The sequence below is a fragment of the Zalophus californianus genome, chromosome 9 (assembly GCF_009762305.2).
Source record: "Zalophus californianus isolate mZalCal1 chromosome 9, mZalCal1.pri.v2, whole genome shotgun sequence".
Classification (NCBI taxonomy): Eukaryota; Metazoa; Chordata; class Mammalia; order Carnivora; family Otariidae; genus Zalophus; species Zalophus californianus.
Window position 1 is genome coordinate 14,048,903 of NC_045603.1, and position 23,562 is coordinate 14,072,464.

At 42.4% G+C, this 23,562-nt stretch overlaps 1 protein-coding gene across 7 annotated transcripts in view; it reads left to right on the plus strand.

Moving 5' to 3' along the window:
- The window catches only part of LARGE1 (LARGE xylosyl- and glucuronyltransferase 1), a 541,701-nt gene that overhangs the window by 452,177 nt on the left and 65,962 nt on the right, over positions 1-23,562 (plus strand). For all 7 annotated transcript variants that reach the window (XM_027592150.2, XM_027592145.2, XM_027592147.2 and 4 more), the window contains one exon: positions 1,728-1,853. In XM_027592150.2, coding sequence (XP_027447951.1) covers positions 1,728-1,853 — 126 coding nt within the window. The remainder of the gene's footprint in view (positions 1-1,727; positions 1,854-23,562) is intronic.

Sequence of the window (23,562 nt, forward strand, 5' to 3'; positions counted from 1 at the left end):
TGATTTTTCCACCGACTGTGTGACTGTGCCCTGGGATCGGTCTGCCTTAGGCTTGCCTGTCTGAGACAACAGCGGAACTTGGTTGTGAATTCATCTGTGCGTTCAGCAGCCTTTCACTGCATGCACTGTGTGCCAGGGACGATGTTCAGAACTAGGATTGCAGAGATGAATGAAGGATGCAGTCTTTGGCCTCAGAGAGCTCATAGTTTATTGAAGCAGACCGATAAGTAAATGACAATCTGATGTGCTAAGCAGAGGTCACCGTCTCCATCTGGGTATGGGGTGCGTAGGTCTTGCTCCCTGTGACCCCAGAAAACCACAGCCTATTTCCCAGACAGGATTTCAGTTTCCTCTTCTCACTTTTACAGCAGCACCTTTTCTTGAGAACCGGTGCTATGACCTTATCCTCAAGGGAAATGCATTTACATGGAAGGGACAAACTGCCTGGCTGGAATAACCGGCTTCTAATCCAGGCAATCTGAAAAAGTCTTTGCGCTGCACCAAACCATTAACATAAATTCATCAAAATCCCATGTCTCATTTTTTGGTGGAAAGTGCAGGTCCCCGAGCCTTTGACCTTGGCTCTACTAGGGTCACACTTTTAGACTTTGAGCTCCCTGTGGTATAGCTGGTCGTGTTGAAATGGAGACAAGACTTCTCTGGGTCCTCTGCATTTTTATCCTTTCCTGTTCACCCAAAAAGCAAGCCCACTCCCATATGTTTTTGCTCCCAGTTCAGTGGTCTGATTCATTGTATTTTTGCCAAGCTTTCTAATACAGAGGAAGCAAGAAACTCTATAGGGTTACTTTGCTATTTTTTTTTAAGCATGGTTATTATTCAGTATTTCCCAAGCAGCCAGAAACTAATTTCCTTTTTTCAAACATGAGATCTGGTATAATGAATGAGTTAAAAATTACCCAGGTAGCTGTTTTAAACCTGAAGGGAAAATTGTCCTCCATCATCATTTTTTAAGTTAGGTCACAGTGACTCAAGTGTGTCCCCAAAAGCTAGCAATTGCATGTCTGTGTCCAAGGAGGATACTTTATCCAGGCATCTCCTCCTGTGAAGGCACATAATTCACCTCCCGGCACCACCTGTCAGCAGCTAGTTAATAAGTATGGCCTGGTGCAGCAAAAGCTTGGAGAAAAGCCCGAAAGAAGGGAAGCCTCCCTAGAAAAGTCGCAGTTGGATTTGGAGGTGGGGAGTGCGCGTGGCCGAGTGGGCACCGTGGCCCTACAGGAAAACAAGGCGCATCCATCATCGAGTCCGCCAAAAGCCCCAGGAAGCGCTGCTGAAACAGCTCTGTAATTTGTCTCAGCCCCTGAGTGAGTGGAGCCACTTGTCATCATGCAGTTTCCTCTCCTGGAGGCTTGGGATGGATGACACCTCGATGAGGTGGGAAGAGAGGCAGAAAAGTGACTTCATTTAACATCTGCCAGCTCAGGTGGGAAAGACTCCCTGTCTGCTCCCACATCCGCTTCCCTGATGACGCCTCCTGGGGACCAGTAGAGCCCATGAATGTCAAGTCAGTGTGGGGCGTTCCCCCATATCTGTCCAAACACAACTGCTTGGTTCTAGAGATGGGAATGCCCCGCAGTGCAAGCCAGCCTGTGTTGCGAGCAGGAGGCTCGAGGGAGGCCCTTGCCCAGGAAGAGCTCTGTGCCTTGAGAGTTGGCATCATGGGTGAAACCCAGCTGTTTTGACCGTGTCTGGCTTTTCTCTCCCAGGATATTTTCAATGCCGTCATCAAACAGAACCCCTTCCTCGTGTATCCACTCCCCTGCTTCTGGAACGTGCAGCTGTCGGACCACACCCGCTCTGAGCAATGCTACAGGGATGTGTCTGATCTGAAGGTAGAGGAAGGCCAGGCTGCGGTGGGTGTTGGGGCAGTCCCGCGGAGGGGGAGAGGGGTGTCCCGCCGGGGCACAGGGAGGCCGGCTAGGGAGGGCTTTTCAGGGGGATGAATGGTTCTGAGCTTTGTGTGCAGTGTGGTGAGAGAGATAAGGGCGTAGAAGAGCAGAAAGAATGTGCTTTTCTCCTTTTTTTTTTTTTTCCCCTCTTGTTTGGGCTTTCTGGAAAGCATAAGGCCTCCCTCCCTGCCTAAGAACCAGCTTGCCTGGTGATTCTTCTTGCCACCTGCTGCTGGCTGTTTTGGTTCATATCAGTTCCCCAAATCCAGTCATTTAATTCAAACAAAAACATTTATTGAGGGACTACCCTGTGCCAGGTGTCATAGATAGAATAACTTCCTTTCCTACGTTCAAGTTCGCAGCCAGAGGAGAGACACAGGTGAGGAGAGGAATGTGAATACGCCTGCCCGGGGCCGAGGTGGTGAGTGGGGGGGGCACCAGACATCTCGTTCCACCTCACTAATCAGTGACAGTGACAGAAAAGCCTTCGTCATCAGTCTCTAGGTACCAGACATAGCGGTAGGGCCCGGAAGCAACCAGCTTGAACCATGGAAACCCGAAGAAGGTAGAAGGGCCCACAGTGACACCCACCCCCCTCAACCCCCTGGCTGAATACAAACAGGCCCATTAGGTGACCCACCTCAAAATGTCTGTAAGCCCTAGCTGACCAATGGGTTCCTGACACCTGGACACAGGTACTAAAGAAGGAAAATTCCAGACGTCCCCGTACCTCCTCACCTTCCCCCTTAACTAGAGTGCCCACCACTGCCTCCTGGCAGACAGCACAACCTCTGTTCTGCATTCTGCCCGTCACTCCCTTGCCGTGTATTCAGTAAACTTCAGTCGCCTTTGTTCTGCCTCAGGCGAATCCTTTCACCGCCTGAGTCTCTAGCTGCCGCCCCACCCCCACTCCGATCGGGAGACCCCACATTTGATGGCCTGGATGGGGAGCCTTTGGGCCCCACCCCCCACAGTGAGGAAGACAGCATGTACAAGTTATCTGCTGCCATAGTTAATGCTGCAGAACAAGCTGTTCTAACAGTGGCTTAAATCAACAACCATTTGTTTAGCTGAGGAGTCTGCAGGTGGGCCGGCGGCCGTCTGATTTTCACTGGTTTAACCAAGTGTCTGTGGTCAGCTTCGGATCCGATGGCTGGTGGCTAGGACATCTTGGCCCTCCTCCGGTGTCTCCCATGTCCCATGAACAGGCCAGTCCAGCTCATTCTCATAGCAAAACAGAGGTGGGAGAAGAATTTTTAGTGCTTGCAAGGAAAACTTGAGTCCTTGCAGCTAATATCCTGTTGGCTGAGCCCAGAATTAAAGGGTGTGTCAGAATTTCCTACCTACAATGGGAGGCATGAGGAACTGACCTCAGCTGGTAAGTAACAGAAGAAGGACTTGAACGCAGGCCTGTCTGACAGCAAGTGTGTTTGCCTCTCTGGCTGTATCAAACGGGAAGTAGACACATGCAACCATAGGGAGTTGATGTCATTTAAAATGTATAGCCATTGCCCACATGTCCATGCAGTAACAATCATTTGAAAGTTTTTAAAGGAAAAAGGAACCCAGACCTTGCTTTCCGAATAAATCCATCTTTTCCAAGTGGCCTGTGGCCATGTCCACATGTGTGTGTGTTGCCTCTTATTTATAGTCGTAACACACATAGAATTTTGTACTCTTCTGTTACCAAGCCATTCCTTTTACTTTAGTTGTTTTCAAATTTTCACAAATATAAACTGTGTTGTAATGAACAGTCTAAAATTCACAGCTTTCCAGGATTGAAATGACATAGTCAAAAAGAACGAACTTTTTTTTTGTTTTTTGTTTTTTTACTGCATTACAAAATATTAGAAAGTAAAACAGAAATGCCTCCATCATTCATTCTTTCAATCAACATTTATGCAGCTCCTTCACTATGTCGTGTATTTCTTAGACATGAGGAAAATATATGATATACTGAGGAATATTTCCAAGACTGTCATGAACTAGAAGTTTAAAGGTGAGGAAAATAAAATCAACCCTGTACAGAACACCAAAAAGTACTGGATAAAAAAATTTTTTAGGATTTGAAAGCATAGTCGGTCAGTCCATAAAGTAAATGAGGTAAGCAGAGACCAGAAACGATAATAAAGTATGGATCCAGAAGGATAAGCAAAAAGCAACTGGATCTGACATTTGCTGGCTATTTGCTGATCCTTAGGAGCTAGAGGCCTGGCTTAAAAATAATTTACTAAAAAACTATATAATTTACTATATAATTCAAACAAAGGAATGCAATTTTTAGTGACACTGGGACATTAGGCCTAAATCCAAGTCAGGCAAACCATGTGTATAACCATTCTATTAAAAGGCTATGAGGGGGAATTTGAGTCCCAACCCCAAGAAAAATAAAAGATGCTTGCCAAAAGTCAGGATCCAGGAAAAGCGATATCCTCGGTGGATAACAAGTTTAAAAATATCCATAGGAGAACATGATAGAGATCTTAATAAAACATTCCTATATGTTTTATCCTTGGCTTTAGGTAAAGTAAGAGAGACATGTTTCCCCTGAGAATTTCTCATTTCAAGTTTGTGCTCATTATTTGGGGGGCTGAAATTTATATGTGTGGGACAGAAATAGAAGAAACATGAAAATGTGGCAGGCACCTGGCAGAAATAAACAGAAATCTAATCTAGAAGAATACTCTCAAAAACAAGAAAGACTTCAGTGAATTCTTTAGGTGAAGTTTCAAGAGAAATAATTTCTCATTCGGTAATCTAAACACATGGGGAAATAAACCACCATAAGAAAGGGCAGAAACTGTAGAAGTAAATAGCAAAGAATTCAGGTGTTAGACTCGTCAGATATAAAACATAAATATTATGTGTAAGAATAAAAGAGAATTAAAAGGATGGAGGAACGAGAGATTCTCACAGGCATATAGACCTATTTGGATCAAACAGTATTTTTTTATTGTTATGTTAATCACCATACATTACATCATTAGTTTTTGATGTCGTGTTCCATGATTCACTATTTGTGCATAACACCCAGTGCTCCACGCAGAACGTGCCCTCTTTAATACCCATCACCAGGCTAAACCATCCCCCCACGCCCCTCCCCTCTAGAACCCTGTTTGTTTTTCAGAGTCCATCGACTCTCATGGTTCGTCTCCCTCTCCGACTTACCCCCCTTCATTCGTCCCCTCCTGCTATCTTCTTTTTTTTTTCTTAACATATGTTGCATTATTTGTTTCAGAAGTACAGATCTGTGATTCAACACTCTTGCACAATTCACAGCGCTCACCATAGCACATACCCTCCCCAATGTCTATCACCCAGCCACCCCATCCCTCCCACCCCCCCCACTCCAGCAACCCCCAGTTTGTTTCCTGAGATTAACAATTCCTCATATCAGGAAGGTCATATGATACATGTCTTTCTCTGATTGACTTATTTCACTCAGCATAACACCCTCCAGTTCCATGCACGTCGTTGCAAATGGCAAGATCTCATTCCTTTTGATGGCTGCATAATATTCCATTGTGTATATATACCACATCTTCTTTATCCATTCATCTGTCGATGGGCATCTTGGCTCTTTCCACAGTTTGGCTATCGTGGACATTGCTGCTATAAACATCGGGGTGCATGTACCCCTTCGGATCCCTACATTTGTATCTTTGTATCTTTGTGGTAAATACCCAGTAGTGCAATTGCTGGATCGTAGGGTAGGTCTATTTTCAACTGTTTGAGGAACCTCCATACTGTTTTCCAGAGTGGTTGCACCAGCTTACATTCCCACCAACAGTGTAGGAGGGTTCCCCTTTCTCCGCATCCCCGCCAACATCTCTCCTTTCCTGACTTGTTAATTTTAGCCATTCTGACTGCTGTGAGGTGGTATCTCATTGAGGTTTTGATTTCGATTTCCCTGTTGCGGAGTGATGTTGAGCACTTTTTCATGTGTCTGTTGGCCATTTGGATGTCTTCTTTGGAAAAATGTCTGTTCATGTCTTCTGCCCATTTCTTGATTGGATTATTTGTTCTTTGGGTGTTGAGTTTGATAAGTTCTTTATAGATTTTGGATACTAGCCCTTTATCTGATATGTCATTTGCAAATATTTTCTCCCATTCTGTCGGTTGTCTTTTGGTTTTGTGCACTGTTTCTTTTGCTGTGCAAAAGCTTTTTATCTTGATGAAATCCCAATAGTTCATTTTTGCCTTGGCTTCCCTTGCCTTTGGCGATGTTTCTAGGAACATGTTGCTGCGGCTCAGATCGAAGAGGTTGCTACTTGTGTTCTCCTTTAGGATTTTGATGGACTCCTGTCTCACGTTTAGGTCTCTCAACCATTTGGAGTCTATTTTTGTGTGTGGTGTAAGGAAATGGTCCAGTTTCATTCTTCTGCATGTGGCAGTCCAATTTTCCCAACACCATTTGTTGAAGAGACTGTCTTTTTTCCACTGGACATTCTTTCCTGCTTTGTCAAAGATAAGTTGACCATAGAGTTGAGGATCCAATTCTGGGCTCTCGATTCTGTTCCATTGATCTATGTGTCTGTTTTTGTGCCAGTACCATACTGTCTTGATGATGACAGCTTCGTAATAGAGCAGGAAGTCCGGAATTGTGATGCCGCCAGCTTTGCTTTTCTTTTTCAAGATTCCTCTGGCTATTCGGGGTCTCTTCTGGTTCCATACAAATTTTAGGATTATTTGTTCCATTTCTTTGAAAAAAGTGGATGGTATTTTGATGGGGATTGCATTGAATGTGTAGATTGCTCTAGGTAGCATTGACATCTTCACAATGTTTGTTCTTCCAATCCATGAGCATGGAACGTTTTTCCATTTCTTTGTGTCTTCTTCAATTTCTTTCATGAGTATTTAATAGTTTTCTGAGTACAGATCCTTTGCCTCTCTGGTTAGATTTATTCCTAGGTATCTTATGGTTTTGGGTGCAATTGTAAATGGGATCGACTCCTTGATTTGTCTCTCTTCTGTCTTATTGTTGGTGTATAGGAATGCCACTGATTTCTGTGCATTGATTTTATATCCTGCTACTTGACTGAATTCCTGTATGAGTTCTAGCAGTTTTGGGGTGGAGTCTTTTGGGTTTTCCACATACAGTATCATATCATCTGCAAAGAGTGAGAGTTTGACTTCCTCTTTGCCGATTTGGATGCCTTTGATTTCTTTTTGTTGTCTGATTGCTGTGGCTAGGACTTGTAATACTATGTTGAATAGCAGTGGTGAGAGTGGACATCCCTGCCACGTTCCTGACCTTAGGGGAAAAGCTCTCAGCTTCTCCCCATTGAGAATGATATTGGCTGTAGGTTTTTCATAGATGGCTTTTATGATATTGAGGTATGTACCCTCTATCCCTATACTCTGAAGAGTTTTGATCAAGAAAGGGTGCTGTACTTTGTCAAATGCTTTTTCTGCCCCTATTGAGAGGATCAAATGATTCTTGTTCTTTCTTTTGTTAATGTATTGTATCACGTTGATTCATTTGCGGATGTTGAGCCAACCATGCAGCCCAGGGATAAATCCCACTTGGTCGTGGTGAATAATCCTTTTAACGTACTGTTGGATCCTATTGGCTAGTACTTTGGTGAGAATTTTTGCATCCATGTTCATCAAGGATATTGGTCTGTCATTCTCCTTTTTGATGGGGTCTTTGGGTTTGGGATCAAGGTAATGGTGGCCTCATAAAATGAGTTTGGAAGTTTTCCTTCCATTTCTATTTTGTGGAACAGTTTCAGGAGAATAGGTATTAATTCTTCTTTAAATGTCTGGAAGAATTCCCCTGGGAAGCCATCTGGCCCTGGGCTTTTGTTTCTTGGGAGATTTTTGATGACTGCTTCAATTTCCTTAGGGGTTATACGTCTGTTCAGGTTTTCTATTTCTTCCTGATTCAATTTTGGTAGTTGGTACATCTCTAGGAATGTACCCATTTCTTCCAGGTTATGTAATTTGCTGGCATAGAGTTGCTCATAATATGTTCTTATAATTGTTTGTATTTCTTTGGTGTAGGTTGTGATATCTCCCCTTTCATTCATGATTTTGTTGATTTGGGTCATTTCTCTTTTCTTTTTGATAAGTCTGGCCAGGGGTTTATCAATCTTGTTAATTCTTTCAAAGAACCAGCTCGTAGTTTCATTGATCTGTTTTACTGTTCTTTTGGTTTCTATTTCATTGATTTCTGCTCTGCTCTCTATTATTTCTCTTCTCCTGCTGGGTTTAGGCTTTATTTGCTGTTCTTTCTCCAGCTCCTTTAGGTGTAGGGTTAGGTTGTGTATTTGAGACCTTTCTTGTTTCTTGAGAAAGGCTTGTAGTGCTATATACTTTCCTCTCAGGACTGCCTTTGCTGTATCCCAAAGATTTTGAACAGTTGTGTTTTCATTTTCATTGGTTTCCATGAATTTTTTTAATTCGTCTTTAATTTCCTGGTTGACCCATTCATTCTTTAGTAGGATGCTCTTTAGCCTCCATGTCTTTGAGTTCTTTCCGACTTTCCTCTTGTGATTGAGTTCTAGTTTCAAAGCATTGTGGTCTGAAAATAGGCAGGGAATGATCCCAGTCTTTTGGTACCAGTTGAGACCTGATTTGTGACCTAGGATGTGATCAATTCTGGAGAATGTTCCATGGGCACTAGAGAAGAATGTGTATTCCGTTGCTTTGGGATGGAATGTTCTGAATATGTCTGTGAAGTCCATTTGGTCCAGTGTGTCATTTAAAGCCTTTATTTCCTTGTTGATCTTTTGCTTAGATGATCTGTCCATTTCAGTCGGGGGGTGTTAAAGTCCCCCACTATTATTGTATTGTTGTCAATGTGTTTCTTTGCTTTTGTTATTAACTGCCTTATATAATTGGCTGCTCCCATGTTAGGGGCATTGATATTTACAGTTGTTAGGTCTTCTTGTTGAATAGACCCTTTAAGTAGGATATAGTGTCCTTCCTCATCACTTATTACAATCTTTGTTTTAAGATCTAATTTGTCTGAAATAAGGATTGCCACCCCAGCTTTCTTTTGGTGTCCATTAGCATGGTAAATGGTTTTCCACCCCCTCACTTTCAATCTGGGGGTGTCTTTGGGTCTAAAATGAGTCTCTTGCAGACAGCATATGGATGGGTCTTGTTTTTTAATCCAATCTGATAGCCTGTGTCTTTTGATTGGGGCATTTAGCCCATTTACATGCAGGGTAACTATTGAAAGGTATGAATTTAGTGCCATTGTATTGCCTGTAAGGTGACTGTGACTGTATATTGTCTCTGTTCCTTTCTGATCTATGCTGCTTTTAAGGTCTCTCTTTGCTTAGAGGACCCCTTTCAATATTTCTTGGAGGGCTGGTTTCGTGTTTGCAAATTCCTTTAGTTTTTGTTTGTTCTGGAAGCTTTTTATCTCTCCTTCTATTTTCAATGACAGCCTAACTGGATATAGTATTCTTGGCTGCATATTTTTCTCGTTTAGTGCTCTGAAGATATCATGCCAGTCCTTTCTGGCCTGCCAGGTCTCTGTGGATAGGTGTATTGCCAATCTAATATTTCTACCATTGTAGGTTACATATCTCTTCTCCCGAGCTGCTTTCAGGATTTTCTCTTTGTCTCTGAGACTTGTAAGTTTTACTATTAGATGTCGGGGTGTTGACCTATTTTTATTGATTTTGAGAGGGGTTCTCTGTGCCTCCTGGATTTTGATGCCTGTTTCCTTCCTCACATTAGGGAAGTTCTCTGCTATAATTTGCTCCAATATACCTTCTGCCCCTCTCTCTCTTTCTTCTTCTTCTGGGATCCCATTTATTCTAATGTTGTTTCGTCTTATCATATCGCTTATCTCTTGAATTCTGCCCTCGTGATCCTGTAGTTGTTTCTGTCTCTTTTTCTCAGCCTCTTTATTTTCCATCATTTGGTCTTCTATTTCACTGATTCTCTCTTCTGCCTCATTTATCCTAGCAGTTAGTGCCCCCATTTTTTATTGCACCTCATTAATAGCCTTTTTGATTTCGACTTGGTTAGATTTTAGTTCTTTTATTTCTCCAGAAGGGTTTTCTCTAACAACTTCCACGCTTTTTTCAAGCCCAGCTAGTATCTTTAAAGTCTTGATTCTGAACTCTAGGTCCGACATCGTACTAATGTCCGTACTGAGTAGGTCCCTGACAGATGGTACTACTTCTTGTTCTTTTTGCTGAGGTGATTTCTTTCGTCTTGTCATTTTGTCCAGAGGAGAATAGATGAATGAGAGAACAAAATGCTAACAGGTTAACAACGTCCCCAGCAAATATACTCTATGCAAATCAGAAAAGACCTGAAACCAGGGGAAAAGAAAGGGAAAGAAAGAAAAAGAAAGAGAAAAAAAATGAAAAAGATAGAAACAAACAAAAACAGAACAAAACAAAACAAAAAAACAGAATATGATCAAATATGATCAAGCTAGTGCATAGATCAGTGCCACACACTAGATTTTGGGCGTATTTTGGTCTCTTAGAAGAAAGTACCTCCTAAAATTTTAAAGGAAGAAAGACTTATATATGTGCAAAATAAGGGTTGATACAATGAAGGGATGGAAGATGACTGTAAAGATGAAAAGTATAAAAGATTTTATAATAGGAATTGATAAGATAAGAAGTTGTTTGAAAAAAGAAAGAAGAAGATTTAAAAGAAAATAAAAAAAAGGGAGAGAATGTGATCAGGCAGGAGACTAGAACAAAGGCATATACTAGTGATTTGGGGTATATTTTTATCTGTTAGAAGAAACTGTATCTCAGAATTTTAAAGAGAGAACAACTTATATATATATGCCAAAAATAAGGGTAACTGCTATGAAGGGATAAAATATGACTCTAAAAATGAAAAATAAAAAATGTTTTTTTAAAAAAGGGATTGATAAGATGTTGGTTGAAAAAGGGAAAAAGAAAAATTCAAAAAAAGGAAAAATTAACTTTGAAAAACTAATGAATCATGGTAAAAAAGCCTTGAATTCCATGTGCAGTATTCCCCTAGTACTGGAGTTCTCCCGTTCTCCTTGATCGGTAAACTTGGTCTTGGCTTGCTGGCTGTTCGTGCTGATCTTCTGGGGGAGGGGCCTGTCTCCGTGGTTCCCAAATATCTTTGCTGGAGGCGGAATTGCCCTGCCCTTGTCGGTCCAGGCTAAGCAATCAGCTGGGGTTTGCTCTTAGGAGCTTTTGTTTCCTGCAAGCTCTTGGTACAGCTCTGGAGGACGAGAGTGAAAATGGCGGCCTCCCAATCTCCGCCTGGAGGAGCCGAGAACTCGGGGCCCCGCTCCTCAGTGCACCCCCAGAGAAAAGCAGTCACTCCCGTCTCCCCGGTCTCCGGCCGCACTCCGTGCTTACCCGGCCTGTGACTGAGCGTTGCTATCTCTGGCACCCGACCCCGTGTGGAGTCTCCAAACCCAGCAGATCACTGTGGTGCACTCCCACGCCGCTCCTCCCGGGTGAGGAAGGGGAGTCTCCCCGGATCTGCCGCTTGTTGGGTCCCTGCTGGAGGAGCAGTGGCCCAACTGGGCCACGGATCACAGTTTATGGCAACCCCGAGCTGAGAGCCCGCGCCCTGGCTCCGTCTCTGCCGCCGGCTTCCCCATTCCGATACCTGGGAGCTCTGCCGTACTCAGGCACCCCCGGTCCTTCTGTGACCCCAAGGGTCCTGAGACCACACCATCCCGCAAGGGTTCCACTCCCAGCTTAGCCACTGGAGCAATGTACCTCAGCGGAGCCGGCTTCTAAAAGTTCCGATTTTGTGCTCTGCAGCTCTGTCACTTGCCAGAAGCGGCCGACAGAGGCCCCCTCCCCCGCCGTCTATCCTCCTGAATATCGCCTCGGATTCACTTCTCCCTACGTCCTACCTTCCAGTAGGTGGTCGCTTTTCTGTTCAGAGAGTTGTTGCTATTCTTTTCTTTGATCTCCTGTTGAGTTCGTAGGTGTTCAGAATGGTTTGATCCCTATTCAGCTGAATTCCTGAGACCAGACAAAATCCAGGTCTCCTACTCCTCCGCCATCTTGCTCCGCCCCATCAAACAGTATTTTTTGAAGTGAAAAATATAATTGTTGAAATTATAAATTCAAGGAATATGTTAAGCAGTAAATTAGACCCAGCTAAAGAGAGAATTAGTGAACTAGAAACAGCTGAAGAAATTATCCATAACCCAGCACACAAGGAAAATGAGAAAAACTGAGAGAAGATATTGGGCTGTGTCTAATTAGACTGTCAGAAGGGGATAATAGAGAAAATTGGAAGTTAAGCATCTTTATAGTGAATGGGAATTTTCCAGAACTCTTAAAAGGTATCCATAAGAAAGTGGATTAAAAATATGGAAGATTTGAGCTACATGGTTAAAAATCCTGATTTACTGGGCAATTAAAGAACCTTGTACCTAACAGAGAATATACATCCTTCTCAAGCTCACATGAGGCATTTATCATCAGTAGCCATGTTCTGGACCATAAAGTAAATCTCAGTATGTTTCAAAGAATTTTATATATATATATATATATATAATATATATATATATATGTGTGTGTGTGTGTGTGCATATATATTATATATATCTCTGAACACAGTATAATTAAATTAGCAGTAATAAAATTTTTTAAAAATATATTTGATTAAAGGGCACCTGGGTGGCTCAGTTAGTTAAGTGTCTACCTTCAGCTCAGGGCATGATCCCAGGGTCCTGGGATTGAGTCCCGCATCGGGCTCCCTGCTTGGTGGGGAGGCTGCTTCTCCCTCTCCCACTCCCTGCTTGTGCGCGTTCTCTCTCTCTCTGTGTCAAATAAATAAAATCTTAAAATATATATTTGATTAAAATTGAGAGCATACTTCTAAATTACTCATGATTCTAAACAGAAATCATAATTGAAACTGAGACCTACTTAGAACTGAATGAAAATAAAAATGATACATGTCAAAACTAGTGAAATGATACAGATATATGAAGAAATTTATAGACTTAAGTCTCATATTAAAAAGAAGAAAGGCTGAAAAGCCAAGTCTATAATTTAAGATGATATATAAAGAACATTAGGACGGGGCGCCTGGGTGGCTCAGTTGGTTAAGTGACTGCCTTCGGCTCAGGTCAGGATCTCAGGGTCCTGGGATCGGGCCCCGCATCGGGCTCCCTGCTCAGCGGGAAGCTTGTTTCTCCCTTTCCCATCCCCCTGCTTGTGTTCCCTCTCTCGTTGTCTCTCTTTCTCTGTCAAATAAATAAATAAAATCCTTAAAAAAAAATTAGGACAAATTCAAAAATTAAGAGACGGCATAAAGAAGATAGGAGCAGAAATTGATCAACAAATTATTCAACAAAGTCAGAAGTTGGCTCTTTGAAAGGAACCAATAGAATAGGCAAAGCAGTGGTAGGGCTCAGTGAAAAATAGCAAGAGAACTCACCAGTTAATGTCTAGGGAGCCATAAATGCAGATTCATGTACTCCTTCCCTAAATGTTTTTGAGCCAGTCATCTTTCTGAGTTCTAGGAATACAGCAGAAATTAAAGCAAACAGAAGTTTCTTACCTTGTGGAGTTTTCAATCAAGTAGATAAAGCATAATTATAGGAAATATTAAGAGAATGCTGTAAACAAATTATGTCAAAATTTTGAGAACTTATGAAATGAACAAAAGCCTAGCTATGTATAATTTACCAAAACTGACTTAAGGAAAAAATATAAATTCTGGATTATCTTCTAGCCATTAAACCTTCTTACAAAGACACAGTATCCCTCAATGATGAGTAAAGTTCTACCATTTTTTTTTAATCAAAAAATAATTCCAATTTTAGGTAAATTTGCAGAGAATAGAAAAAGAGGAATACTTTTTAACCCATGTCATTGAGGCCAGGATATCCTCAATACCAAAATCAGACACGGAGAGCACAAGAAAAGAAGGCCTGTCTCACCCTTGAGAGGTTTGCAAAAACCTTAAGCAAAATATTAGCAAATCAAATTCAGCCATGTATAAAATAGATAATACATCATGGCCAACTTGGGTTTATTCCAGGAAAGACACAAGTGATTTAACATTGAAAAATCTACAAGTATTCATTCAGCATGTTAATAGATTAAAGGAGAAACACCGTATAATCATGTAAATAGATGCAAGAAAGTTATTTGATAAAATAAAATATTCATATGACAAAAACTCTCATAAATAGTATCCACTGAAAACCTTACAGCAAAGTTTCATGGGGACATTTGCTTAGGGAGGTGCTAATTAATTAATAAAAAAGAACAGAGAGCCCAAGAGCACCCACATGTATATGGAAATGTGATATATAAAGAGATGGCTTGCTGGCCATTGGAGAAAGGATGTAGTCGTCCACAAATTGGTGCTAAGGCGCATCTGATTATCCATGTGGAAAAATGAAAAATGATCCCTATCTCATACCATGCACAAAATTAATTCTGATGGATTAGAGACTTAAATGTGACAGGCCAAATTAAACTTTTATTTAAAAAAAATAAATGGCCTCTGACCTCAGAATTGGGAAGAATTTATTCAACATGGCAACAAAAGCAAATATCATAAATGAAAAGTTCAGTAAATTCAGCCACTTGAGATTAATAACTCCCATCAAAGTAGCATCAAAAAGAAAAGAAAATGACATTTTCAACACATATAACTGACAAAGGACTAGTAAATGAAATATACAAATAACTCTTACTAATTAATAAGAAAAATGTGTAAAGGATATAATCATTTCACTGAATTGTAAAGAAAATGGCCAAATTATAAAGAAAATGGCCAAGAAGATATACAACCTCTTTGCTAATCTGGGAAGTGAAAATTAAGACCACAATTTCACCCCCACCAAATTGGAAGAGTGGTCCTATCAAGTCTCAGTCAATCCGTAGGAAATCTCCAATCCTCTTGAAAGATGTGTCAGTGGTTACAACCAAATTGGAACCACACTCGGGCGCTCTCTTGTAAACTTGAAGGAGTACATATTTTGCAATCTAGGGCTTGGAAGTCATTGGTCAAAAATTGAGAAGTGGGTGCGTTTCAGGAGAAAGTACTCCACATTCAGCTGTCAGGGGGCAAATGACGACACACTGAGGCAATGCCCGTGCCCTCGTCCTAGATGGCATTTCTTGACCAGGCAAGAGCGCAGGAGACTTCCAAACTCAAGTCTTATTTTCATGCCAAAAATAAAAACATAAAAATTCTATAAAAGTCAGTACAACTAAAGACCTTGGGAGCGCTTAAAAGGAAGGAAACTCTGACACATGCTACAGCGTGGATGAACCTTGATGATACACTAAGTGAAATGAGCCAGGCACGGAAGGAAAACTATTGATGATCTCACTTATATGAGCTACTTAGAATTCATAGAGAGAGAAAATGGGACCAGGATTACCAGGGGCTGGATTGAGGGGGAAACGTGGAGTTCATGAGTACAGATATCCATATGAGATGTTGAAAGAGGCCTGGAAATGGACGGTGGTGATGGTTGCATAACAATGTGAATGCACTTAGTGGCATTGAACTATACACTTGAAAATGGTTAAGATGGTAAATTTTATGTCTATCATACCACAATAAAAATAAATTCAGCAGTGAGGAGGACCTTGGCAGGTGTCCTATGCACCTGATTGTTCTTAGCAGGATTAGTCTGGGTTTCATTAAAGACACCAGACAGGTATTCATAAGCCAATATGTTTGATGTGGTATCTGAGAGCCTCTAAATTGGCAGCCACAAAAAGGAAAAGGCAAGGCACCGTAAAATATAGAGGAGATTTCATCTGTGAACTTTCAACTTAGTTTACAAACACCAACAAAGCTAGCTAAGTGTCCAAGTGAAAGTATGTCACATCTGCCCATCACAGACATACCAGTGCATTCGTGCATTTACTGAGTGGTTCCTATATGCCAGGCACTGTTGCGGGCCCTGTTGATGCTATGGGAAACAGAACGGACAAAGTCACCGGTCACATAGAGCTGAGATGCTGATGTGGCAGGTGGCGATGCCACTTTGACATTGCTCAGTGATTGCTTAATTATTGTCGCTTTGAGCCTATCAAACAGAATAACTTGTGAACTCTTTTTGGCAGCCCATTCTGTGTTTAAGTAGAGGACTTTCAAATAGCAAAACCAGGAAGACAGAGTCAAATCAAGTTAACTCCTATCTTTCTAGATAAACCTGAAAAAGAATCTGGAAGTCATTGTACCCACTAATATCTAACAAAATCTTAGAACGCTGAAATATGGCCAATGTATAAAAGTGGGTAAAGGGTTCAGGGAGGAAAGAGAGAGACTGGCAGGCCCAAGTTCCACCCTTTGAGTCATATTGGGGTCTGGACGTTGCCATGGAGCTCGAGGGCCTGGTTTAGTAACACAGCATATCTGTAGGTCCCTCCAGGCCAACCGGGGCCTCACATTCCAGGTAAAAGTGCATCTTCCTCATTTTCTTTCTTATCATTCTTTCTTCTTCCTCCTCCCATCCTTTATGTCCTCCGTTGTATTCAACAGTTATGGAAGACCTCCTATTTGCTGGTTCCTCTGTTCCTCCCTGGGGAGAGCACAGAGGTACTCTGAACCCTGTTCTCCATCAGCTCACACTCATGCTCCACAGGGTAGCCAAGCTAAGAAGCCCACCTGTGGGTCACACAGGGCCCCTGCGCTCGGTCAGCTGATTAAAAATGTCTGTTCAGGCAAGAATCCTAAAAATAGGTTAACTTTGATTCGCTTGTCCGTTCAACCAAGGCCAGTTTTGTTTTGTTTTGTTTTTTGTTTTGTTTTTTGGGTTTTTTTTTTTTTTTTTGTCTGCTGATTGTTCTGTATTAGCCTGCATAAACACCTCTCCTTATCCATCTTCTGTGGTTCTTCCAATTCCTTTCCTTGAAGGGTGAGCAAGAATTTAAGGATTTTTACAAAGGAGATAGACTACAGTCCTGGATTTTGCATTTCCCCATTCCTTGATAGTCTCTCACCCATACCTAATCTGAGAGCCATTTTTTTAAGGGACTTCTTTTTATTGAGTTGTTCCAAAGCTTTTTTTTTTTTTTTAAAGATTTTATTTATTTATTTGAGAGACAGTGAGAGAGAGAGAGCGAGCACATGAGACGGGGGAGGGTCAGAGGGAGAAGCAGACTCCCTGCTGAGCAGGGAGCCTGATGCGGGACTCGATCCTGGGACTCCAGGATCATGACCTGAGCCGAAGGCAGTCGATTAACCAACTGAGCCACCCAGGCGCCCTGTTCCAAAGCTTTAACTTGCCTTCTATGAAAATAGCAACTCTCTTTTTGCATTCACCTAATTCAAAGAATATTTGATTACATTTCCAATTACATCAGACATACAAATCGCATAGAAGCACATTTGGTAACACACAGCTCACTCTTGGTGAGCATAAATCTCAATCTGTAGGAGCAGACATCCTCCCACATCCTACCAGAGACCTGCTTACTAGCCTTGGGCATCCAGCGTGTCCTGGGTGTCAGCAGAGAACTTTACGCTACGTAGAGATTGGTTAAGAGAACAACTAAGGGGGGGAAATGATTTCACTAAGGAGGGGAAAGAGGCATATAGGCTTTTGGAGCCAAGCAATCCCGTAAATTCTAATGACAGTTCTAGCTCTTACCAGCTGAAGGACTTGTGTAAACCACTTACCTTCTCCCAGTCTCAGTTACATTCTTGATAAAATGGAGGCCATGATTTTTGGCCCTGTTCTCCACCAGGCCCCTTGAGTGCTCCATAGAAACGTACTGGACTTCACCTCAGTCTTTGTGTTGCAAAGACCTTCATTTTTTATCTTTCAGTCCTAAAGCTTGATGACTCAGCCTTCGCTGGCTGAATCTTAAATAAAAAGAGAAGGACCCAGAGGAGCATCTTTTTATTCTTTCACCAAGAGCACAAACTCTTTGGAGACAAGTAAAGGGCTGTGTGCCGGCTTGGAGAAGGGAGAATGGGAGAGAAGCTAGGAAACTGTGTTCTAGTCCTTGAGTCTCTAATAGGCTTTTAGAGAAGGAAGCCCTGGCTGGAAACAGTGGGTGATCGTCAGGAAGTGGCAAGCAGAGGATCTAGTCCTTGGGTCTGTATGAGCTCATAGAGCCCCGGGGGCTAAGCCGTGGTCCCCGCCCTCAGGAAGGTCACAGTCTAGTGAGAAGCAACCATTAAGCAGAGAATTCCCAGACAGCCTGCTGAGTGTTGCGATGAAAGGCGGTAAAGGGGCCTAAGAGAGCCGGACGCCCCTGTCTGAGGAGGGTGTGATGCAGTCTGTCTTGAGGGATATCCTGTAGGAGGCCCAAGCTCAGTCTTGATATCAATCTCTTCCTTCCTCATCTTCTGCCTGACATCATTCCTCAGCCCCCAAACACCCTTGCCGCCCCTCTCCCCAGTCCTGTTGAAACCACCCCTCCTTCCTTGTATATGCTCCTGGAGAATGGGAAGGAGCAAGTTAGGAACAGTGAACCAGGTGGCAGGCAGCAAGGACCATGCCAATGCTCCAAAAACATCTGCCCAGAATGCACTGATCCCTTTCAGGGATTGACAGGAAGCAAGCTGTGGCCGGGACCTCAAAGGATGACAATGGCATTATCAGGTGGATTGTGTGGAAAATGGCGTGCGTGCCAAGCGTGGCATCATTCAATCCTTACAGAAGTCTCACAGGGTGAATATGAATCTGTTCTATACATCCAAAAACTAAGGATCTTATGGATTAAGTCACTAACTTGTTTACCCAGAATCACACAACAAAATAGGACAGAGCTGAGGTTTGAACTCACATCAGCCTGACCCTATCTCCAGATCTCTTACCTCTGACACAAGGCTGAGTTCCCACCTTAATATATTTTCCCAGAAAAACATTTTACATGAGATAATGCTTCTATAGGATGTGAGCCCTCTTGGTATTAAGTGGCTTTTGGAGGACTAACCCCAGAACAGAGACTCTTAACATTGTCTCCTTGAAAGAACATTTGAATTTTAAGTGACAGACTAAGAGGCTGGATTTTTGACTGCCACCCATTCATGAATTGGGAGCTGAGTATGCTTAAAAGAAAAATCCTAAAGAAGAGAAAAACGTGCCATCCATATGGAGAAATGATGTATGTTTCTAGAGGCAATCTGTACCATTTGCATAAGAGGAGTCACACATAAGTCAAGTTTTAAAACATTTTATAATACTTAGAGAGGTGTCAGTTTTCACATCTTTTGAGGAAGATGAGGGGCTGCCTTGCATTAGCATATCGAGCGTGCCGTAGCCAAGCAGACTACTGTGAAAAATGAGGCTGGGGAAACCAGAGAGAGGGTAATAAGAATGATGAACAGTAAGGTTGATTTGGGAGGATTAAGATGGATCAGGAAGCAAAAACAGTTGCTTTGAGGGAGAAGATCTAAAATCTACAATCACCGCCTCCCAACCAGACCTCTCTCTCCTTGAGGCCAGTGCCCGTTTAATTTCATCCCAAGACTCAAGTCCAAGGCCTCTAAGTGCTTTCTTGTCTCTGGGCGGCACTGTGGCTAGTACACTTGAGGGGTCCTGGGATTAAATCTGAGGCGGCTGGCCCCTGTTCAAGTAGCCTGGTGCTTGGGACTGTCCCTCGGTGTCTTGTGCCTCGGAGTCGCTCACGCACCCAGCAGACTCAGCAGAGCACCCACTGAGGGCCAGGCTGGGGGGCTGTCATCGGGTTCCTTCATTTCCCTTCACCAGTGTCCTGGCGTGAGAAGTAATCAGCACGTTAAGGAAATGTAAAAATTATAAGGGGTGATGAGTCAAGCAGTTCGTACCGGGCTGGGAAACCTGGAGTAAGCCTCGTATCCTTATTGCCAGTAATTCATAATTAGTTATGTTCCCACTCTCTCAGTAGTTTTCAGTCAGCTGGTGGGCAAAACATGTAAACAAGGGCTCTTCTTCCTTATCCATTCCAATGCACTTATTTCACAGAGAGCACATAGGGACCTGAAGAGAGGCAGGGGTTGCCCGAGGTTAAGTGTGGGTCTGTGGCCCATCATCTTGTGCCCTAATAGTGTGCTGGAAAATGGCATGCTCAGTGCAGGGGACTTCGGATAATTTAAGCATTTGATCTTTTGGCTTCCTTCGATACTCACCCATTCTTTGCTAAGTCGATGTTCAGAACTTAACTCCATTGGGTGTTAGTGATTTAAGGCACCCATCATTGGCTTTGTTATACATAGCTGATGAGGTTCAGATGCCATTATTCCTGAAAATGTCAACAAAATTCCTAGAAGCAAGGTCATGCCTCTGGAAAATCTGCCCTACAATAGCACTTTGGGGAGTGTGTACCCAAACATTTCTAAGAACTGTTAATGGGATTTCTTCAAACAGAGGGGAGCTGGGGAGGGGTGCAGAGGGGGAGTTCTGTGTCCCGAATATACAAAATCGCATATTACGAGGTCCTGCACCCAGGAATCCTGATGGGTTTGGTGGATCCCCAGCGTTTCCATTTCAACACACAAAACAGACCGTTTTGACCCTGGAAAAACCCTGTGGGAATGGTTCCTTAAAAGCCCACTATAAGAAGCACTTCCCTAAATCTGGGCTTTACTATGAAAAGGATTTTGAGAGAGGGAAGCACCAATTAAGCAGTATTTGCTGGCTACGCACATCAAACCACTGACGTTTCTAAATAGGTAGAAGTGAGGGTTTCAGCAGGTAGCACGGTGTTTTTTACCTCAAAAAACATGGAAACAATTTCAAACATCTATTTTCTAAAAGCTCTGTCCATATCACAGATTCTTTCTGAAAGTAGTGACTACCCCATTCATTACCTTGACGTTGAAGGGTCAGATTACAGGTGCCTATTTTTTTTTTTTCGAGAGTACAAGATAGCATACCACTGATCACCATTTTTTCATAACAACGAATGCATAAATCATCTTTATGTATGCCATCTCTTATAAGGCCTTTGTCATGAGGTAACTAGCAAAGCTTTATCTTGTACAAAAGACTTCCATGGTCATTCCTTGTGTCATTCAAAAGTGTTATAAAGAGTTCTGTGGTGGTTTCAGTCTCACCTTTATAAAAGTAACCAAATCAGTAACACCCAGTAGTACTTGTGCACTCTGGCTTCAAGTGTTTTCCGGCAAGCTTGCCTTCAGTAATGCAGTAAAGGAATTCAGTATCACTTTGTGACCTCACTTAGAATCCTTCCGTTATTCCAGTTAAAACTACTCTACCTTTCCCACGTGCACTTTCCATAAAACCACTGTCGTCATTGAAGGAGGAATTTACCGTTCAGATTATAACTTGTCCCGCACATCTTCCCTTGAATGCTTACCGAAAAGTTGTTGTTTGGGTATTTCATTATCTAAACAGAATCTTGCAGGTAGCATAAGCTGACACACATCAGGATCAGGATCCTCTGTGCTTTGATTTAACTCTGTAGCAAATCTCCCATGTAATTTGTTCTCATACTAGGATCTTCAGGCCCGCAGCTTTTTTGTGTGTGTGTGTGTGACTGTTCTCACTATATTTGCTGACAAAGGAATTTACTTGATTTGTTACCGTATTGTCTTGCATATTTTTTTGGCCATTTTTGCTAGGGCAAGGAAAACAAGTGTTTTCCTACCTGGATTTTATTGTCTTTTATTTTACGTGTGAAATCCCCAAAGGGACTGCCAGACTCCTTTCATGGGGGTTAGTGGTAAAGTTCTACATGGACTTTCACAAGACTTTAAACATCATCCAAAAAATGATGGAGGCTTGTCTTCCTATCCCAGTTGCTTTGTTTCTAAGTGTCTTGCTCATCATGTATCCTTGTACGCACGATACGTAGCATCTTCAGGCATTATACACAGTTGGGGTGAAGCTCTTCCTTATCAATAGTGGTTGTAAATCCATATTTGAATTCTTATTTTTTTTTTTTTGCCAGCTTCCTGTCAGATCTAATTAGTAGGCATTTCTGTACTTGAACGTAGTGGCTAAGGAGGGGCTCCGATTGGAAAGAGAAGCATCAGCTCCACTATTTTCCTGCTGGTCACATGAGCTTGTCTGACTGGTGTTCACAATCAGTTGTTGCTTTGTAGGACTTTTTTTTGTTTTCAGTACTTTTCTTTGGAAGGCTTTTTAGAGTTACAGGAAAGGTTATTAAGGCAGTGCTGAGTCCCGTACCTTCCCCTCCCCCACATTTAGTGTCTATTTCCCCTGATAGTAACATCCTAAATGATAATGGTGAACCGACAAACCCACATTGGAGGATTGTGCTTCACTTATCTGCAGACTTTGGGCACATTTCACTATGGTTGCCATTAGTATTCTGTTTCCTCGGTCTCCTCTGGTCTCCAACACTTTCTCGGTCTTCCTGTTTTTTTTCATGACTGACCTTGGCCGTTGTGAGGTGTACTGGTCAGGTACTTTATGAAATATCCCTCAGACTCAGTTTGTCCAATGTATTTCTCTCATGATTAGACTGAGGTTATGGTTTTTTTGGAGAGAGTATCACAGAGGTAAAGGGTGTCCACCCCCAAGGGCATCACATCGTATCAGGAAGGACCTGGTTTTCACACATGGCTTCACTAGGGACTCTGTCGGTTAAGGCAGTGTTTGCCAGGTTTCTCCACCATAAAGTGATTATTTTCCCCTTTCATGCTTCATTTTTGTGAAGTGAGTCACTGCACCCACCGCACACTGGAAATGGGGAGATTAAGTTCTACTTCCTAATGAGGGGTGGAATCTACTTATAAGGGCTCTTCTGTAAGGAGATCTGCTTCTCTCCCCCATTTATATTTATTTATTTATTAAGTAATTTGCTATCCATGTAGACTCATGTATATTTATTTTATACTTTGGGTTATCATGCAGGACTCAATTTTTAAGCCATTTGTTCTTTTTGTGAGGGATGTTTTAATTATATATTGATATTAGATATTATTAAATGCACTAAAAGTAGGTATTAATGATTGGTGGAACTGTGGCACATTGAAACCCAAGTACATCTCAAAAACGTGAGTGCCATATCCCGCCCTCTGCATTAACACAGTTAGATATGGGTGCTCACATGACACAGCAGCCCACTCTCTCCTTTTTCTCTGTCTCTCTCACGCTGCCTCTGTTACAATAGGGTGATTTTTAGCAGTCCCCCAGCCCACAAGTTCGCAGAGCCTAGATATTCAACAAATACGTATTCCGTGTGTGCTGTAGGCCAGGCGCTGCTCTGAGCACTGGTTATACAGTAGTGAGTGAGATTGCACAGGCCCTGCTCTCCGTGAACTTATATCCTAGGGCAGAATGTAGATAGAAAACAAGAAAACAAATGGTCAAATTGGTCATTCCAGGCAATCAGACATGCTACGAAGAAATCAAAGCAAGTACTATAAGAGCGACTAGCACTCATGATCCTAGTTGGAGAAAGAGACCCTCTTCTCTCAATGACTCCACTAAATGACTCTATTGACCCTTCTTTGGACACATGCCCGCACCTGAACCCATCTCTGTGTTCTTAGGAATGGTCAGGAATGACTGACTCATTGGTCAGCCTGAGTCACATGCCCCTGCTTCTGGCAGATCAGACGTGACCGATAGCCCCATGAGAATCATGGGAAGAATGCCAGCTTCAGGTTTACAAAGAGATGATGCAGGGCATCCAGAAAAGTGATAGTGGGCATCTACTGAAGGTGTCTGCTAGGAACCAGGAAGCCAGTTGCCCTTCCCAGAGCAGTGATTCATATTGTCCCCACCCCTAATGGCATTACTGACATTCCACCATACTGACCA